The sequence below is a fragment of the Argopecten irradians genome, chromosome 1, assembly GCF_041381155.1.
Source record: "Argopecten irradians isolate NY chromosome 1, Ai_NY, whole genome shotgun sequence".
In the NCBI taxonomy this organism is placed as follows: Eukaryota; Metazoa; Mollusca; class Bivalvia; order Pectinida; family Pectinidae; genus Argopecten; species Argopecten irradians.
Window position 1 is genome coordinate 31,231,566 of NC_091134.1, and position 20,595 is coordinate 31,252,160.

General features: G+C 34.9%; 1 protein-coding gene across 2 annotated transcripts in view; it reads right to left on the bottom strand.

Moving 5' to 3' along the window:
• Positions 1–1,891: 1,891 nt before the first annotated feature.
• LOC138323969 (zinc finger protein AEBP2-like) overlaps positions 1,892–20,595 on the bottom strand; it is a 56,782-nt gene continuing 38,078 nt past the window's right edge. For both annotated transcript variants that reach the window (XM_069268934.1, XM_069268943.1), the window contains exons 3-6: positions 16,767–17,323; positions 11,193–11,317; positions 10,623–10,690; positions 1,892–10,048 (exon numbers count right to left, since the gene is read on the bottom strand). In XM_069268934.1, coding sequence (XP_069125035.1) covers positions 9,901–10,048; positions 10,623–10,690; positions 11,193–11,317; positions 16,767–17,323 — 898 coding nt within the window. In that variant the 3' untranslated portion in view covers positions 1,892–9,900. The remainder of the gene's footprint in view (positions 10,049–10,622; positions 10,691–11,192; positions 11,318–16,766; positions 17,324–20,595) is intronic.

Consider the following 20,595-nt stretch of genomic DNA (forward strand, 5'->3'; position numbering starts at 1 on the left):
GACAGATCATTTACATCTGTTGGGAGTTGTCTCCTTTTATCTTCAGCCAAGCCCAGACACCTTAAAGACAAATGTAGATTTTGAAATCTGCCAGTCCTTAGTAATACTATTGAAGACAAGGGCCCAGAGGGCCTGTATCGCTCACCTGGTTTGTAATGCCAAATAATTTTCTGAATACAGGTTCATTGTTTCTTTTCTGAAGGAATTTTAATATTAACCTCTAAATCCCCTATTGGGCCCCACCCCTCCTGCCCCCTGGGGGTCAGAGCCAAAATTTATACAATTTCTGTTCCCCTTCCAAAAGGATGTTTCTGGCCAAATTTGGTTACAATCATGCAGAACTCTATGAGAAGTAGCGATTTAAAGGATTTATCTCTATTTCCCCTATTGGGCCCCACCTCTCCTACCCCAGGGATCAGAGCCAAAATTTATACAAGTTCTGTTCCTCTTCCCCAAGGATGTTTGTGGCCAAATTTGGTTACAATCCATGCAGAACTCTAGGACAAGTAGCGATTGATAGAGTTTACCTCTATTTTCCCTATTGGGCCCCGCCCCTCCTGCCCCCTGAGGGTCAGAGCCAAAAATTTATACAAGTTCTGTTCTCCTACCCCCAAGGATGTTTGTGGCCAAATTTAGTTACAATCCATACAAAACTCTAGGACAATTAAGTAGCAATTTATAGAATTTACCTATAATTCCCCTATTGGGCCCCGCCCCTCCTGCCCGGGGACCAGAGCCAAAATTTATACAAACTCAGTTCTTATTCTCCCAAGGATATTTCTGGCCAAATTTGGTTACATTCCATGCAGAACTCTATGACTAGTAGCGAATTAAAGGATTTACCTCTATTTCCCCTATTGGGCCCCACACCTCCAGTCCCCAGGGGGCCAGAGCCAAAATTTATACAAGTTCTGTTCCCCTTCCCCCAAGGATGTTTGTGGCCAAATTTGGTTACAATCCATGTAGAACTCTATGACAAGTAGCGATTTAAAGGATTTACCTCTATTTCCCCTATTGGGCCCCGCCCCTCCTGCCCCCGGGGGGTCAGAGCCAAAATTTATACAAGTTCTGTTCCCCTTCCCCCAAGGATGTTTGTGGCAAAATTTAGTTACAATCCATGTAGAACTCTATGACTAGTAGCGATTTAAAGGATTTACCTATATTTCCCCTATTGGGCCCCGCCCCTCCTGCCCCCGGGGGTGTCAGAGCCAAAATTTTTACAAATTCTGTTCCCCTTCCCCCAAGGATGTTTGTGGCAAAATTTGGTTACAATCCATGAAGAACTCTATGACTAGTAGCGATTTAAAGGATTTACCTCTATTTCCCCCATTGGGCCCCGCCCCTCCTGCCCCCGGGGGGTCAGAGCCAAAATTTATACAAGTTCTGTTCCCCTTCCCCCAAGGATGTTTGTGGCAAAATTTAGTTACAATCCATGTAGAACTCTATGACTAGTAGCGGTTGACGGACAGACGGACGGACGGACGGACGGACGGACGGACGGACGACGGACGACGGACGACGGACGCCGCGCCATGACAAAGCTCATCAGGTGAGCTAAAAATCTGTAGGAAGCAGATACTTGATTAATTGATAAAAATTTATGTACAGCAATGTATATAAAAGTTATCTGCCCAATTATTGCCAGCTGTGGAGTTTAGATGTCTGCCCAATGTAAGGCTTTAGGTTGATGCATTTTCTTCAGGCTGGCATTCCTATACTTAAATCAGGCTTACTAGATTTACAATTGATCTCCATTTTCCATTGTGTACTTTATTCTTTCCTTTAGAGAACCTTCCTAGATGTTGAATTTGTCAGTTTACTATTCCCGAAATGGGCCTATAGGTATAAGGTATATTGAATATGTAAGCACATAAACAACAAAGATCAAACATTGACATGTTGATTGTTTATTTGTACAAAACTACCTACTTGTACGATCTATCTAATGATGATGTCATATAAATATTAAATGACAATGAACAGTATGTAGTGACTGAGGGCATGGATCAGAACATAAAAAGATTGCAGCACGTCTTCTTACCAAATCAAAATGGAGTTAAAAAAAATAAATATTCACAAAACACATACAGACACTGCCATGGGATATTACACACAGGCACAGCTAGAAGATGTTTCATATATACACAAGCATCAGATGTATTTACAGTCAAAAGCTGTATACCTCGTTAACACAGGTAAATGACAGGTGTGTCAAACAAATGTTACTTACACCTGTACCTTACACATGTACCTAGCAAACAATTGCACAGTTCTGCCAAACAGATGATATATATAAAATATGGTAATCAGCAAATCTACCAAGCAAGTATTTTGTACAAAATGTATACTTTATCATACAAAAGTACATTACAAATTTTCCTTACACATTTGGCAGTTATACCTCTTTGATGTATCCATGTGTCATACAAATTATCTCATACAAATATGCAACATCTGTTTGTATGCATATTCCATACAAATATATAATATCCATTTGTGTGTATGTTACATACATGCATGTACTATGTTCCAATCAAATGGATAATATCTACTTGCATGGATGTTACATACAAATGTGTAATATATTCAATACAAATGTGTAATACATTCAATACAAATGTGTAATATCTATCTGTAGGTATGTATCATACAGATATGTAATATCTGATTGTAGGTATGTAGCATACAAATGTGTAATACATCTGTGGTGTAAGCTTTCACACAAATGTAGCGAATATGTACTACATAATGAATACTGACCATACAATGCAACATACATACCAGTGAGAATCTGGATGATACATGAAATTGGTGTAGCACCCTATATATTCATAGACATTTAAGGCAGACAGATGATACAATCACAGGCTAACTCATTCACCCCTGAAATTTTATAATGGACTGGTCTTGTCTTTGATTAAGAAGAGTCTAATAGTGTCTTCATGGGTGAATGAATTAATGTAACCAAATTCTAAATTAAAATAGACAATAAGCTGTAAATGCGAAAATTCTGGTTTTATTTCTCTTAGTCAATTTTGAGAGAATGACTGCACCGGAAATCTCACTTGGTCACCACAACATTTCGTGGTTATTTAGAGGTCACCAGTAATCCTATGGAATAACTTGTAGAGAAAATAGACTAAAGAGAGGGTAAGATGCAATGCTGACCAAAACATTTTCCTTCATCCACCGCAAAGAAATAGATTCTTTTCATTAAGCAGTTACTTTCTTATATAAGTCAGAATTTGATTTATTGATGACATATTTGTAAATGAAACACAATTAACTAAGAGTAAATTTAATACTTTGAAAATGACTTCATTTTTACATACAAAATGATAATGTAACAATAATGTCTCTGTGTGAGAATGTGACGACTGCCACCAAGGTAGATAAGTTTTTATTACAACTGCCACCAAGGTAGATAACTCTGTATGACAACTACTACCAAGGTAGATAACTCTGTATGACAACTGCTACCAAGGTAGAAAACTATTTATGATTACTGTCACAAAGGGTAAATAACTGTGTATGATGAAAGGAATCAAAAAGATTAACTGGGGAAACTGACAAGACTGGGATGAATTAACATATGAATGGTGGTATTGGCTGTCTCAAAGACCACTCTACTGTCTTGCATGTAGCTCTGGAGATTTTGTAATATCTAGAATCCATAAGGTTAAAGTTCAAAACTAGTAGAGCTATATCTGTTTATGCAGATACCAATATTCTAGCTGAATTTTAATGATGTAACCTTTGAAAGAAAGATAACTATAAAAGAAAGGGAGACAAATTTGACAATGAAAGGGAGAAAAAAAGTGTCAACAAAAGGGAGATAATCATATACTTTATAATTACCGTAAAAAACCAATTCATGTATATATATAGAAACGACCTGTAAATTTGGTAACCTTTTTTCTTCTTCTTTTCTTAAGAACAGCAAATTGAAATAATTTCGCATAAAACATGTTTACTTCAATTACATCACTTCATTACATGAAATTGTTGAATTTTGTTGAGCAAATATTTGTACGAAATTCTGTATATAATATACTAAGATAAACATATCTTTTTAAAAACTTTTGTTAACATTTAAGTGTTAGTGCTATGACTATCAGAACACATTTTCATAGTAATTAATCATTGACAGGCCAATAAAACCAACAAGTCAGTTGTTAAAACTTTTTCTCTGAAACTCTTCAACGTCTGATTTTGATTTTTGTTGGCAAGTATATAAATCTTGAAATTGCTGTACACAATTAGCACTTATAAGGTAAAACCTGTCTATAAGGACCACCCAAGGGACAAGGTAAAGGTGGTCTTTATTGACAAGTGAACTTTACAATGGTCAGTTTAGGCTTTAAAAAGTAGTCTTATTTAATGGGTAGTCTCTGTTCAGAGGTGGTCACAAAGGCAGGTTTTACTGTGTAGCTTAAAAAACTTTTTTGCTTCAATGTAAATTAATCACCTGTCATCATTCTATACGAGATATTTGAATCAATCTATGGAAACATGAATAATAATATGCTATCTTTAATTTTGAAGGAAATACACCCAACTTAATTTTCATTGTCATTTGTAATGATAATCCAGATGCACTGAAAAAATATAATGTTCACTATCTACTTCTCACAAAATGATTACCCTTAAAATTTATAAAGTTCTAGTTGTCATAAAAACTAGAATTAAACCGGTATTGCTTATCAACAACTTGCTCAACTAAGTATTTTCTACTCTACTAACACTGTAAATCTAGTTCTCACAAGCTCTTTGCTTCTATCACGTTAACATCTACTTCAAAATAAAACTTTGATTGCAAAAATCCAGTTCATTCAGGCTCTTTGATTCTATGGAGATCTGTCATGTATACTCTTGATTAGAAAAACCCTGAGTTTCAGCACTTACAGAGTATTTAGATCAGTGCATCGTTATCTCTACATTCACTTGAGCTTGTTCAAATACTTTAGTCTACATATTTATCTATTGTGATCACATGATCATGTTTTCCACCAATCCAATTGTGCATGACAAGTCAACATAAGATTTATTTCTCTATGTACTTATAAAGTAATCAAATAAGATCTTTTGATTAACACAATATTTACACACAATTCTGAGGTGCATGATCGTAGATGACGTTGAGGTAAAAACATCTAAAAAATCTCAGGTTTATTGGATCTTTACCAATGCAATTTTGCTCTCTTCACAAACATGCATACACTATTTGTGACACATTCTCAATTAAATAATTCATTAATTAAAGTTTATTTGAATGAGTTAAGAACACATTGATCACTCATGTCTGTCCACCGGTTTGAGGTAAATATATTATCAAAATTATGTACTTTGTATTAATTAATGATCAAATCATTTCCTGATGTAAGTACAAGTAATTCATTCAGTTTCTCTCATAAACAGTATTTATTCAAAAATTGTATAATGAGTTGAGATGTTCACATTTGACAAGTGAAAATGGTAATACATTCATAATCATCTCAATTACAACTAAATCATAATGCTGGGTCTTCTCTTCTTATCCCAATAAACAGAAGATGTGGAATAAAGAAATTTAATTCAGCATCTCTCATACGTTAATTTGTATTTCATTTCATAGATTCGTGATATGGTAAATGTACCAATGGATAATTTTAAATAATGAAAATTTGACAGAAAATATTCACTTCAGATGACTCTAGTCAATTTATAGACTTCTCATAAGGTTAATATCTTACTTTATTAACCTCAGAAAAAACCCTGACCTTTATTACCTTGCAGGTAAATAAGATTATCAAGGTTAGGGAGCAAAACAAGACTAGAATTCAAAAGTTTGATTTGTATTCTGTTCCATTGTTATAAAGACACTTTTAATAACAACAACTGTCCTAGTTAAGCACAGGTATGATAACTAATCTTACTCAGGTCATGCACTATTCAAGACCATAAAATAAACAATGACCTTCATATGAAATTGTTAGAGCAGTTGGTGTATTGAGTAATCTAGCTGCTCTGATGATGAAACACAATGATTTCCCATGAGATTGTAAAAAAACAAAACACTGGCTGTTCAATATGTGTTCTTTATAAATAACACTGTGTTCAACATGAGCAATATGTTCTGTTATATATGGTCAAGCATTTGATTTCAATGGTTGTTGTGTGAAGCATCTGCAGAAGGTTTCATCAGAGTCTACTAAAGTGAAGTAGTATTGTGTATGGCTGAATCAACTGAAGTAGCGCTATGGTGTACAACTTAGCTCTGTACAAAGCCAACTGAATTTGCATTACAATTGTACCGATAAGTGTATAGTTAAGCTAACTGAAGAAGCGTTATGCTGTAGAAGTAAGCTAACAGCAGTATTGCTAGTGTAGTGAGTCAACTGCAGCAGAGCTATAGTGCACATATAGAGGTAAGCCAACTAAAAAAGTGCTATACTGTTGAGCTTAGTCAACTTCAGTAGCGCTATAGCATACAACTTCTTGCTACACTGCTAAACAGAAGCAATTTTTTTCAACTTAATATATAGCAGACCGAGGTAGCAATGTAGTGAATAACTAAGTACATGTAACACTATTGCATACAATTGGGACAACCAAAATGGTGCTAGTGTGAATGAAGTTTAATTACACATGTATTACATTACTGTGCTATACAAGTGTGACATCAGTATTACATGCTGTTATGCAATAGTATTACAGCAATATTACTGACTATTACACTAGTATTACAGCAGTATTATAGGCTGTAGACAAGACTGTAGTGCCTGTAACTGGGAACTGAAGCTATAGTGTTTCACTTGGTAGATCTAGTGTATTGCTAGGATGACCTCTGTCAGATTGGCCATGTAGCTCTAGCAGTAGGATTTCAGATGCTACTGTAATCAGGGAGCAGTATAAGTGCAGTGTTTGCTTGGTAAAGATTTGAATACAGATTAACATATCGGTAAGTAGAAATAATTATGTACAAAATTCATCTACCTCTTAAATATACAGATTATATCAACAGAAAATATGTAAAATATACAGCCTATGTTTGGGTCCTGAGGGGCATTGTGAGCCTATGGAGGAAGGGAACAGACCTAAAGCACTGTCAATAATAACCCAAACTCTCAAAAACTTTCACTCTTAGAAAACATATAGGTATGAATTCCAAAGGTCCTATCCGGTTAATGCTGTATGGAAATTCTTATTTCAATAACTCAAACTAATTTAACTTCATTTTATATAACTTCAGATTTCATTATAATTTGAAATATGAAATTTATGTTATGAAGATTCCATTGTAACTTGTAATGCTAAAAGATAATTTCAAAATATTTCATTATCAATCATATCTTTAAATTACATGGTTGTATTTAACATTAAAACATTGTACTAAACTTTTACATAGTTAACTGTGCAATTGTATCTAAAATTACAACCCATTGGGGCTTTGACTAATGTGCCTTGAATCAATTTCCTTCGCACTAAAGACTCACAAACAGAATATTAAAATAACATACATATCTACATAAAAGATCATCAACATAAAAAGCTACAGTAACAACTAAAGAGAAAATTAACAACTAAAGAAAGTAGCTCATTTACACAGGATCAATCTAAATTCATCAAATAAACCACCAGCATCGGTGGACAATAAACATTTCATCATGCAACAGTCATCACATAATATCAGTAGAATTATCCATCAAAATTCATCTCTTTTCATTGACAAACAATATATGAGAAGACTTTAACCTCAGATCGCAATGCTTCATCACAGGGGTCTGTAGTGAATGTCTCGTGTGGAGGTCAAACTTATAGTGTGAAGGTGTGCGATTCCCTACAGGCCCCTGTGTGCAGCGTCTGCTAGTCTGAAGTCAAACTGAATCAATATCAAGTCCATTAAAAATTATATGGAGATCTTTACAAGTCAGCAATCTGTACAAAATTAACGACACATCTGTACAATGTACATCTCCAAACTTTCATAGTATAAAGACGACTTTCTCAAAGACATTAAAACTTCATTCATGCATTATTGACAGAAATGCATTTCATAACAGTACAAGGTTATAGTTTAACAATGTGTTAAATTAAACCTGAAATATTATACATTTTGTATTTTTTCGTATATTTTGTACCGTTTTGATTTTTCCCAATCATTACACGACACAGAGACTTTTATCTCCCCTTGTGGGGGGTGTAGTATATTTGACATTACAGTAAGAGGCCATCCAGTCAGTTTGCTACGGAGAGTTATCTGCTCTTGTGAGATGTGACATCATTGGATTGTGTTTGAAAAAAAATATCATCTTTTCCTCACAAATTCATGATGTTACACATGAAAATATAAGATATAACAGTCTATACATTATTCCAGGTTTAAGTCAAAGTTTTGCAATATTCATTAAAAACATGTTAAATTTTATTGACTATATATTTCATGATTTTGCTGGGAGAGTGTGCATAAATTTATCCATTTTTTCTCATTTTATGGATGAAATTTTCAAAATATAAAAATATCTTTCCCGAATAAGATAATGAGTTATACGATAACTATAACCCCAAGAAATATAACTCTTCATAACAAACAGATGCGACATTAGTACCAACCACAATGATTATACTATTTTACAAATACCATAATACAATTACACTGTACTTGCTATAATACACAACTGTAAATTGCTACAGTTATTTTATCATTTCTCACTGAATCCTCCTCCATATCCATTCATCACCTCCCTCACAATACTTCCACTGCTAAATCAGTAATCCCTTTTCTGTATTTTCTCCACTCTCTGTCTTTTTAATATGCAATATAATATACAACACTCATGATTTAGCCGCACAAGTATTTTTACACATGCCATTTAAATCATTACTTGTACTTGTTTCCAACTGCTGTTCCTCTATGGACTTCATTAGAATATTGACCTGTGTCTTTCACTGAACTTGCTAGTTTTTATAACTCCTATGCCCTTACTGATGATTTATTGATCAATGCTTGAAGTAGTTATTTGGTTACCGATCTCACATTCTCACACTCGGATCTTTTGTAAAAACATGCGAATCTTGGCCATTTTGTTTGTTCTTATTGCAGCAGGTTAGTTTTAGATGATAACAATGAGGATGACAATGATAATGATAGTTTGATCAGTTCACGATATAACAATATACAAAATTTATTTTGCATTTATATGTTCTTCTGTTAATACTAAAACCCTGAGGTTAACAGGAATCAGATTTATTTTCCCTTATAAATAATTCCCGATACACAGTCTGTTCTCACCTTGCTGCTTACTACGTAGATAAGTCCCCCTACTACTGCCAATCAGTGGTATTCCTATCCCAACCCCTACACACTTCTTTTCCAAATTCACATCCTGACCACAGCTGAAATAAACTCACTTTCAACAGCTGCAGGTCCATACATCCATTCATGTCTAAAATGTACGTCCATAATCCCCTCCTCCACTACCAACGGTTGATAAAGTCTCCTTTCCAACCATCAACTAACCCCTTGATCACCAATATTTGGTGACCCCTACCCCCCATCCCTAATTCCCTACCCTCAACCAGTGGTGAACCCCACCCTTAATTTTTTGACACCCCCCTCCCTGCCTTCCCTTTGACCACTACAATAGTTGACTAACCACCCTTTTGTTTTTACCTGACCCAACAGTCGTTAAAGCCCAGCCCATCCCACCGCCCCGGAACCACCACTAACCACCAACAAGGGGAGATTAACACACTAAAAGCAGGTTGTATGTGACAGGTTAAGAATCAGTGTTGACTTGGTTTTATGGAACAAAAAATAGTATTTGTCTATCAATGATGTAAAATAAGTCCTCTGTAGTCTTTTGGTCTTTTGCACATGAAAGTACTTTTGGTGAGTTGGCCTTGCTAGCTGCCCTGTGGTCATTTCCTGCGGTGTTTGCGGTACCGATGGCGGCGGTACAGCGAGGGATGGAGACCTAGGGCCGTGTCCTGAGGTAGTTGGCGAACAGGAATGGTACAGGTGGCTAATGCTGGCACCTCTGATTCCAATACCCATTTGTCTGGTATACTAAAATAGTAAAACAAAGCCATTATCAATCTTTATAAATCATCAATACAAACTTAATTCCCAACTTTTTGTTCTTTTTACCTGGTAAACATTATATTAATCTAGTTGAATATAAAGCAAACAATAACATAAAGCAATGATATCTTTTATTGACTATTACAGATCAACCACAAAAATAACTGAAACTTCATTCACAATAAGCGTTCCATATAAAGTGTTATAATATTAAATTTCACAATCTAAAAGTTAGAGTTGTCTCCCTTATGCTTTCTGTCTGACAGTACTTCCTCGTTAACCACAATACAAGGGTAGGGTAGTGGCATCACTTAGGTATGCTTATCTGAGATTACATCATACCTGTCCAAGGCTATTTCATAAAAAAATTCTTTTGACATTTATTTGCAACAAAGCTCATTTGAAGACAGGCCAGATTTTAGAAGTAGAGATAAGTTTGCCCAATGTGGGTTTCAATATTAACTCATGATCCAATTTTCTTAACAATTGAAAAAGTCATTAAGAGTTCATTATGCATAACATCAACTTATAAGACATGTACCCAACACCATAGACTTACATATCTTCTGGTGTCCAATGAAGTAGCACTTTGACTTTGCCTGATTCTTCCCTCCGTCTGGCTAAGACCTGTTTATAGTAAAAACAACATCCATCAGTGATATAGATATATTTGAAGTACATGCATGTTTCACATTTCAATACAATACATTTACATTTCAATATGATATGTACACGATACACATTTCAATATGACATGTACACGATACACATTTCAATATATGTACACCATACACATTTCAATATGATATGTACATCATTCACACTTCAATATATGTACACAAATCACATTTTACTATATTTACACATTTCACATTTCTATATGATATGTACGACACAATTTACATTTCAATATCAAATGTACACCATTCACATTTCAATATATGTATACATGCGATTCACATTTCAATATGATATGTACACGATTCAAAATTTAATATATGTACACAATTCACATTTCTATTTGATATGTAAACGATTTACATTTCAATATGATATGTACACTGACATTGTGATAACTTACAGAACTGTGGAATGTGACAGAGTTTGAGCTGACGCGGAGATAACTTACAGAACTGTGGAATGTGACAGAGTTTGAGCTGCCGTTGAGATCAATGTGAGTGTGCTCGGTGAAGTTGATCAGTTCTTGCTGTAACTGTTCCATGATTCCTGAGTCAAAGAAGTCTGTTGTCCGAACTGTAAAAAACGAACACTATTATATAGAAACCTTGTCAATCTGACAACTCTTCTAATCTATACAGACTAAATTCAGTGATTGTTTCTTTTCATGTATATAACGACCACCCAAGAAACAAAGAATAATTATCACTATAGCCAAGTGGTCTTTATACACAGGTAAATTTACATTGAAGTTGGCCATTCAGGACTCCAAGAAAATGGTCTGATTAAGCAGGTGGTTGTTATACAGAGGTGGTTGCTAAGGCAGGTTTCATGGATCACTGATTTTTTTTACACTATGTATCATGATCACCTTACCATAATAAATCATAATTATAACTGATCTATAATTAATAACATGTCTGATATATCGACCCTGTAGTGAGGTTTAATGCAGACACTATTACACTGTGGGATTCCACATGATATGTTGTGATTTTTTTCCCCATTCAATACAAAACCTGCACCAAACGAAGAGACCCTGATAGCAATATGGGACTGCTATAGCTAGCAAAACACCCACTGGCAGCAATATTTCTGCAGCATTTTACAACTTTTTATTTGATCAGACGCTATAAATGCATGTTTAATAAACAAATTCATTGTTTTAGATTCAATTTCTTGCTTAGTTACGTCACCTTTATTGATTTAACTCCACAAGTAAAATCACAATGTGGACCATGTTGTACAATTTTTTACCCCAAATTATACATATACATGATCACGACTACCATTACATGCCAATCTTGTGATCTGTTTTAAGTTAGCTGGCGAAAATCATGGCAGTTTATAGTCAAAGAATTGCTGACTTGGAATTAAAAAAGAAATGTTGAGTTGTAAACTGTGGTATAGCGATATTTCGATTCATACAATAAAGGGATCACACTGCCTTTGTATCCGAAACACTAAACAAGGTGTTTTCTCTCTTAGAATCAATATCAAATTGGTCTCAGGAGTCCCGATGCCCTGTAAAGATTGAATTTATTTCTGACTCAGACCCAGAGTCTTAAGTAATAAGCAGGAATGAAGGAGCAAGACATTTTATAGATGCTACCCTCTCCTCTTGCACCAATCGTAAAACACCTTTTCTACTTGTAAATCTTAATTACTAATGGAATAAAACTGAACTTGACAGCAGGACAGCGGTAGAAAACCCCAGTAAAGTTACAGTTAAAACTGACAGAGAAACAATTAAACCCATTAAAGTTACCATTAACTCCGATACAGAAGCAATTAAATGCCTTTACCTCAACATTAGTCGAATGTTTTCGTCTGAATAAATGCTGAATTAAACATTTCAGGTAATCAGATCTAGATGTATCTATATGTCATAGTAATGTGTTATAAATAGATTCTTTATTTGATTTTTATCAATGGGAGAAATTGGTGGTTTTTCTGGTATCCAAAGAGACAATTAATTATTGTATGACAAAGATACCTTTATGATGAAATTACCTAACACTTACATGATTTTATTCAACTAAATAACTAAATTTGAGCTCGCACAAAATTAACATGCTGATACCAAATCTGATTTTAATATTATTCTGTATTTATCTCTTCTAAATGTAAGACTTTAAAAAAAATCAATTTTGAAATTACAGGATTGAAAACACAGGATTCAAGCTAAGCTTAAACATTATGCAAGACGAAAACATAATGTTGACCACATGAGGACACAAATAAATTCAAGAGTGAAAATTGAAGATTCAAGAGATATCTGTAAACAAAATTCAATTTCAACACGGTGTTAATTACCAAGTCTAGCTTTATCCTACTATTTCTTCAAAGGTGCTCATAACATCTAGAAATTTAATAATTTCTGAGATTGTGGGCAGTACAAAACGATACTTCCTTTTTAAGACCTGAACTAGATTTGATTTGTCGTCTTCTCTATGTAAAATATAAGTCCATCTACTCATACCTGCTGAAACATTTTCTGAGAATCTTCCGTTATTAGATTATTAAGAAGATCGCAAATCGTGTTCATTTTCTGATGTTTACAATGATCAGTCAGTTATATTTTACGCATGATGTAAAAGTTTAGGTCAAAGGTAATATTGTTTGCATACATGTAACAAATGCAAATGATCTTATGTAAGATGTAGTTAAAAGTCAAGTAATTGGATCTAAAATGGGTAGAAACAGCTGTGTGTATACAATGCAATTTTCTACTTAGTGCTTCTTCAGCCATCGACCTCACCTGTCAGTGCTAATGGTATAGTCAAGTATAGCTCTCCATTTCTCTGCATTAGACAATTAGGTATTCAAAGTAAAATTAATGTTACAGTGATAGCAACAAATTGAAACAATAAACGTTCATTTTCCATGGTTTTTAGTGTCGATTCACATTCAGTCTTCAAAACGTAATTTTGAGTGACTCTGTAAAATGCAGATGGAATAATCTCAAAGCAGATAAAAAATTTAAATTAAGGCTGAGAGTTCAAATGAAAGAACCTATTTGAAAAGAAATAAACCAATAGACAGTTATTTATTATGAGTAAAATTTTGACAATTGAATGTCATATAGCTAACCAACTAACTGAACCACTAGTTGAAATGATGTGATGATTTGGCACTTTGTGATCTTAATCTCACTTATAAAATCGCAATTTATAAAGTTACTTTAGAAGTTACATCATAAAAGGAGTCAGTGTTTTGCGGTAATCTTCAGTCTTCCCTAGAAGTCAATTTGCATGTTATTGCCATGACAGCCAACAGTCAGCCACAGATCAATAAAAAAAATAAATTGTATAATGTACACAAATAATCTTCTAATAATCAGACTAGGATGGATTTAACTCTCCTTTGTTTATTCTTAATTGCTGAATAAGATTAAATAAACATAAAAAGCATAACCATGTAAATAGGAATTGGTGAATTGTTGGGATTTCCAGAAGAGTATAAATTATCTGTAAATCACAAGAGCACATAAGTCAACATGACAGACTCGCTAAACTCCCCAATACTTATCTGATTGACATAAAAATGATTCGAGGACAAAAAAAACCCTCACTTTTCTTACCTCAGTGAAGAATATTCTATTTCAAGTTGCTTCTCAATTTCCTCAATATCTAACAATTTCATATGGCTTGCTCCGCTTATTATGTAAATATAATATACTGTCCCTTTAAATCGTCGCAATGTACATGGTATTTGATAATTTGATGTCCAATAAAAGCTCGTTTAGAACCTTTTAAATGGTTTTGAGGCCATTCCGAGAATGATACATGTATACATAGAAGAAAATTACCCACACAAAGAAACACAGTACTGTTCTCAAATATCTTGTGTTGTTAACAATGAAGAATTTCTTCGAACTATTATATGTTGTCAATGAATGGAAAACCCGAGAACTTGAGAAACAGAAATCAGCTCATCTCAGAATTAATAACTTTAACTTAACACAATTAATAAAGATTACATCATTATTTATGAATAAATTGATATATTGATTTATCGTGGCTATAGTCGTTGTCGTTATCATGATACTCCATGTAATATGTAATATTGATGTCCATATAGGTAATTGAAAAGAACATAGTCTTGACTCAAATGCAAAAAAACGCCGTAACATTTGCATAAACTCTGATGGTTTGAATTTCACAGCTAAGAAGTAAATATAAAAGAACCCATTTTTGACAAATGTCATATAACATTTTCTCAAAATTGAAGGTTTGAATTTTACAGCTACATCTGCTATCAATATTAACAATCTCAAAAACAAAGCTTTCTTAAACACATCAGTTAATCTGATGGGCTCAGTTTCCCATTAATCAATTGTCCAGTTTCCTCAGCACACTACAAGGACCCTATAAAAGATACGATGAGATCATACAGTGAAGTGCATATCTTCACATATTTCAAACTAAATTAGAAAAGCCTCTTCAGATGAACATTTAACCAGGATGTCTAAGATGAGCTAATATACCAACACAAACAATAGACACGGATTTAATTTCCTTGTAGCTAGGAGACTGCAGGCAGAAGTGTTGGGGCTTCTTTCTGTTTTTTCCCTGGTTTATCGAAGATTCAATAGTATTAGGGCCGTAACATTATTTTTGAGGAAGATTTCACAGCATGTGAATACACTTTCATGACTATTCTAATTCAAATGAATCAGTTTATTTTTCTATTTACTTGCAGTAAGTGTATAGCTAGCTATAGCAATGACTACTGGTATTTTATTATGCATTAATTGATATTGTAGAACATGTTTTAGCAACCATCTCTGTATACATATATAACAACCTCAGGATAAAGATCTTGTTCTTGTGGTCCCAAATGGCCTATTTCAAATATCCATTTCACCTGTGAATATAGACCACTGCCATATGCACACAAACCATATTTCTTTGTCCCTTTTCCAAATGAAATCTGTATTAGATACGACAGGACTGGAGGCAAGGGGACACAACAAATAGGACAGACATGATATATGAAGTAACATTATTTCCCCCACTCATTTGATGACAAGGTCATACATATAAAGTCAGAAAAAAAACTGAAAATGAAAAGTCTTCAGAATCTGTATCTACCTTTTATACCATAAATGTACCAATTCAATAGCAAAACTTAATTCATTTTGAAATGAGGCAGTTGGATGTTACACCAAAATTTTTACATGCACTTAACTCATTCAACCCTGAAATTTCATAATGAACTAATTAGTTACTATTCTATTCCGTATTTCAGAAGAGTCAAAATGTTTCTTAAGGGGTGAATGAGGCAAATCTGGGAAAGCTTTAAGGTGCACTGATTTGAAACTCACACAATGTGTGAATGTTCAAATCAATGAAAGGGGACATAAGGGGCTATAATAATTTTTAGAAGGTTTTATGTCTGTGAACTCCCCGCACCCGCGACAGCACAATACAATGTATGACTAGTCTGATTTCACACCATATTCTCTGTTGTCTGTATTGATTGCAACACTCAATCTAGTTTTGCTTTAATCTCTGCAACGTGACAGCTATCAAAGAGAAATTATTTTATGTCCGTATTAGTTATGCCATTATCTAAACTGAAAACTTATGTGAGCTTCCTTATCACAGTCTTACATCCACACATTAATCTGATGACAACACATATACTGTTTAAATAAAGAAATGATACTTTATCTACAATAAATGAAATGATAGAAGAATTTCTTTTATTTTTTATTGAACACACAATAAAAACACACATCAGTGATGTGTGTTTTATTTTTTTATTGATGTATATTTGACAGAACAAGAGAGAAAACTGTGGAAGGGAGATAACTCCTAACAGTTCCTATACCCTTTGGCAGAAGTACCAACCTTTCCTTCATCACTTCAAGTATAGTTAAAATCTTTCATCAACATTAAACTCCCTCACCACTGAAAACATATTGAGACCAATCTAGCTCAAAGACTGAGAAAGTTTATTGTTGAATCTCAGGAATGAATAAGTGAAACAGACCCTGAGACCCTCAGTTTTTTCTTACCTGCAGTATGACGCCGCCGTTTTAACTTTTTACGGCGCCACATTTTGGTTGGCGTGTCCTCGCGGGACTTTTGTGTGCGGTTGTTGCTGCTTTGTTGCACATTGAAGTGACTATTTACGTGGCGTTCCAGTCCTTTCTGAGATGTGAACCTCATCACACACCCGTCCACAATACATTTGAACGGCTTGTCGCCGCTGTGACTTAGTATATGCCGTTCCAGCCATGACCTAGAACATGAACTTTTGTCATACACTTTACATCCCTGCCATAGGCACACGAAAGTTTCACCACTTTGTGTGTCAACGTGACACAGTTTGATATGGTCCATGAGGGCCGGGGGTTCGAGCCCACACTCGCAGTCCTTCCATTTGCATGCTATATAGGTCTCTTTACAACTACACTGAGTGTCTGCCGGCCGACTGTCCTTACTGATGGGGCTGAGAACACAGCTCCCAACGATGGATAAAGGTGTACACGAACGCGACGTGTCGGGGGTTACCTGTTCTGATGCACATCCCCCCTCCACAAGTCTCGTAATCTCTTTCTCTTCTGACAGACTGAAACATACAACAGAGCAATTTTTTATGTATTGAATATGATTATCAAACTACTTACCGAAGCTAACAAATTTATACCCTAACAATCTGAAATTCACCTCTTCTAAAGAGTCTTTGATCTCATAGATTTCTCGAAAATGAATTGCCACAAAATTATTTCAACTGTCAATACAATTGAGATTTTAAACTGTAAATCGTGAAAATTGATCATCGAAAAAGAGTTGGTAGTCATGAAAACATGGAAGTTGCAAAGAAGTTGATTGATATAAACTTCTCCCCCCCCCCTTCCACTTTCTATCAGCAGTGTAGACATTAAAATTGCCTCCCTTTACCTGTACCTATCGGGAAATATAACACATTTGTTTTAAACCCCCCAAAAATACAATACAGAATTTTGTGAGTACCTGTATACATAGATACATTCCAAGGATTAAAGCCGTCAAGACAAATCAATCTTACTGAAATATTGCTGATCTAAACACTTTCCCCCCACCTTGTGATAATGTGGTGTTTCTGGGTACTATAAAATGGCAGTATGTAGCCATCTGAAGGCCCATTAATTCGCCCTGAAGTAGCTGCTAAAAATCTCAACAGCTATAGCATTATACAAGGTCCTGTCTTACTATCTTCTCAAGACAGCAGAGCATTTCTTAAGTTGATATCAAATGTCAACAAATTACTTTTGAACATTCTGTAAATATATGTACCATCCATTCCGTTTGTACAGGAATGGCTCAAAATTTTATGAAAATAAACCAATCCCTGAAGTCAGTCCTGATTTGCAGCCTTGAAGGAAACCTCTAGACCTACAGCAGATGACAGCAGACGACAGCAGACATCATCAGCAGGTGACATTCACAATTAAAGATCTATGTCATTTGATATGACAAAACAGGTTTTTTTTATTGTATAAACTTTTCCCAAACTTTTGTGGGGAGAAATTCTTGTGGTTAGCCAAAGGAACCTATATAAAACTTGACCAACCTTTCTAAATGAAAGTCTCAACCAAATTTCACTTCACATTTTATATATATCCATGCTGAACAATGGATTTTTTTTTTAAATAAGAGGCTTTCTTTCCTAGAACTATCCTTGTTTAAAATACCTTTTATCTAATTTAGTGACAGCTAATACTTTGGATAATTCTATAGCTCATTTCCTGAATTACCAACATATCTTTACAATAGTGGTTTTTTCCGTGTATAAAAGCACACTTTTTGTATGATTTAGGAGGTCGATCATGTTTCTGTAATTAACAGGTAGATACTTTTAATGTTTGGTAAATGTTTTGGATGTGCAGTAATAGTATTATCATATTTATAAAGCCTTTACCACTATCCCACAGCCAACAGTGTTACCACACAAATAGAAAGTGAGATTAAAACCTAAGGTCATTATCAGAGAGTTAATCTGATCCCGCATCAGCTTGTGTATAAACTTTTTATAAGTATCAACACAGCTGGTGACCTTGACCTAGATAAAGAATGAGCTGAGATGTCGTGCTACATATTAAGCACAACCTATGGATACTGAACCCCCTTGAGTACACCAGCATATCCCCCATACTACACCTTCACTAGGAACATCTGTGTGGATATAGACTACTGACCCAGTGGCCTATATTGACAATGGATATTCCATTTCACCCTGTTGACATATTACACAATGGCCTTAATCGGTGGTTCTAGTGTTTAAATACAAACTGTTCGATAAAGGCTCATTAGACGCTGTATCATGGCTAGCAGTGATGGTTACCAAGTGATTGACTGCTTCTGTTTATTACTGTAGGTTTGTGCTGACATGGCACAACCCGGTGGAATGACTAAGGTTAGTCACCTGGAAGTACATCAGTAAAATGGCTTCTGTCAATGAAGGGAGACCCACACATGTATCCACATCAGCCAGTAATATTTAACAACATTCCCAGCTTTCTAGTGATACACTGGGCCCATCAGCACCTGATAACAGAGGGTACCCAGCAACACAGATCCCTTGGGTGCCATTTTATAAAGCCTGTTTTCATAACACACCACACTAGATTCCTAGTCATGCTCCAAAGTTACCACCCAGAGTACCTTTTTACAAAGCCTGCATCATTCCCAGCATCCTAGCAATACACTGTGTTCCTGACACCAAACACAAACAAATGTGTTTGATATATCCCCAGACAAGGATATTTTACAGAAGTTATAGCTTTCTCAGCAAAATGCATCACATTACATTCCTAGCTACCTGATAACTCTGCTACTAAGTAACATATACAACCCGAGGTATATTTTATAAATCTTTCGTCACTCTCAGCTTAGTAGCAATACACTGTGTTCTTAGATACCTTACACAACTACCCAGTTACAGGCTTTAACTCATTGAACCCTGGAAATGCATAATGAACTCTTCTAGTCTTTGAATTAAAAGAGCTCAAATGTGTCTGTAGGTGTGAATGACATAAAGGTACCTGAAACTTCTTTATGTACATAGAAACGATAAAGACCAAAATCAAATTCTGTTATCATAGGTAAGGAAATGATTTGACTACTGTAAAACAATAATGAACTATCTTAGTAATACAGAACATTATCTGACCTACCCTATGACCTTTATAATGAACATGATCTGACCTCTCTAGAGCTACCCTATGACCTATATATAGACCATTATGTGACCTCTCTAGAGCTGCCCTATGACCTATATAGTGAACAGTATCTGACCTCTCTAGAGCTACCCTATGATCTATATGGAGAACATTATCTGACCTCTCTAGAGCTACCCTATGACCTTTATATAGAGAACATTATCTGACCTCTCTGGAGCTACCCTATGACCTATATAGAGAACATTATCTGACCTCTCTAGAGCTACACTATGACCTTTATATAGATAACATTATCTGGCCTCTCTAGAGCTACCCTATGACCAATATATAGAGAACATTATTTGACCTCTCTAGAGCTACCCTATGACCATATTGAGAACATTATCTGACCTCTCTAGAGCTATCCTATGACCTATACTGTTATGTTATATCTACAGTTACCCAGTAGTCGTGACATGTCATCATTTCATATCCCTAAGTAATACAGATGTTAAAATATTACATCACACAGCATACCTTAGGGACATATTGGTAGGCTATAAATGAATTGTTAATTGATGAAAATGTATCTGGTATCAACATTCGCTTTTTATTTTACAATTCCATTAACTGTAATACCGTAATCTTGATTCCATTACAATTTGTATGTTTATTGAAAGTACTTCTAAAGGCCATTATA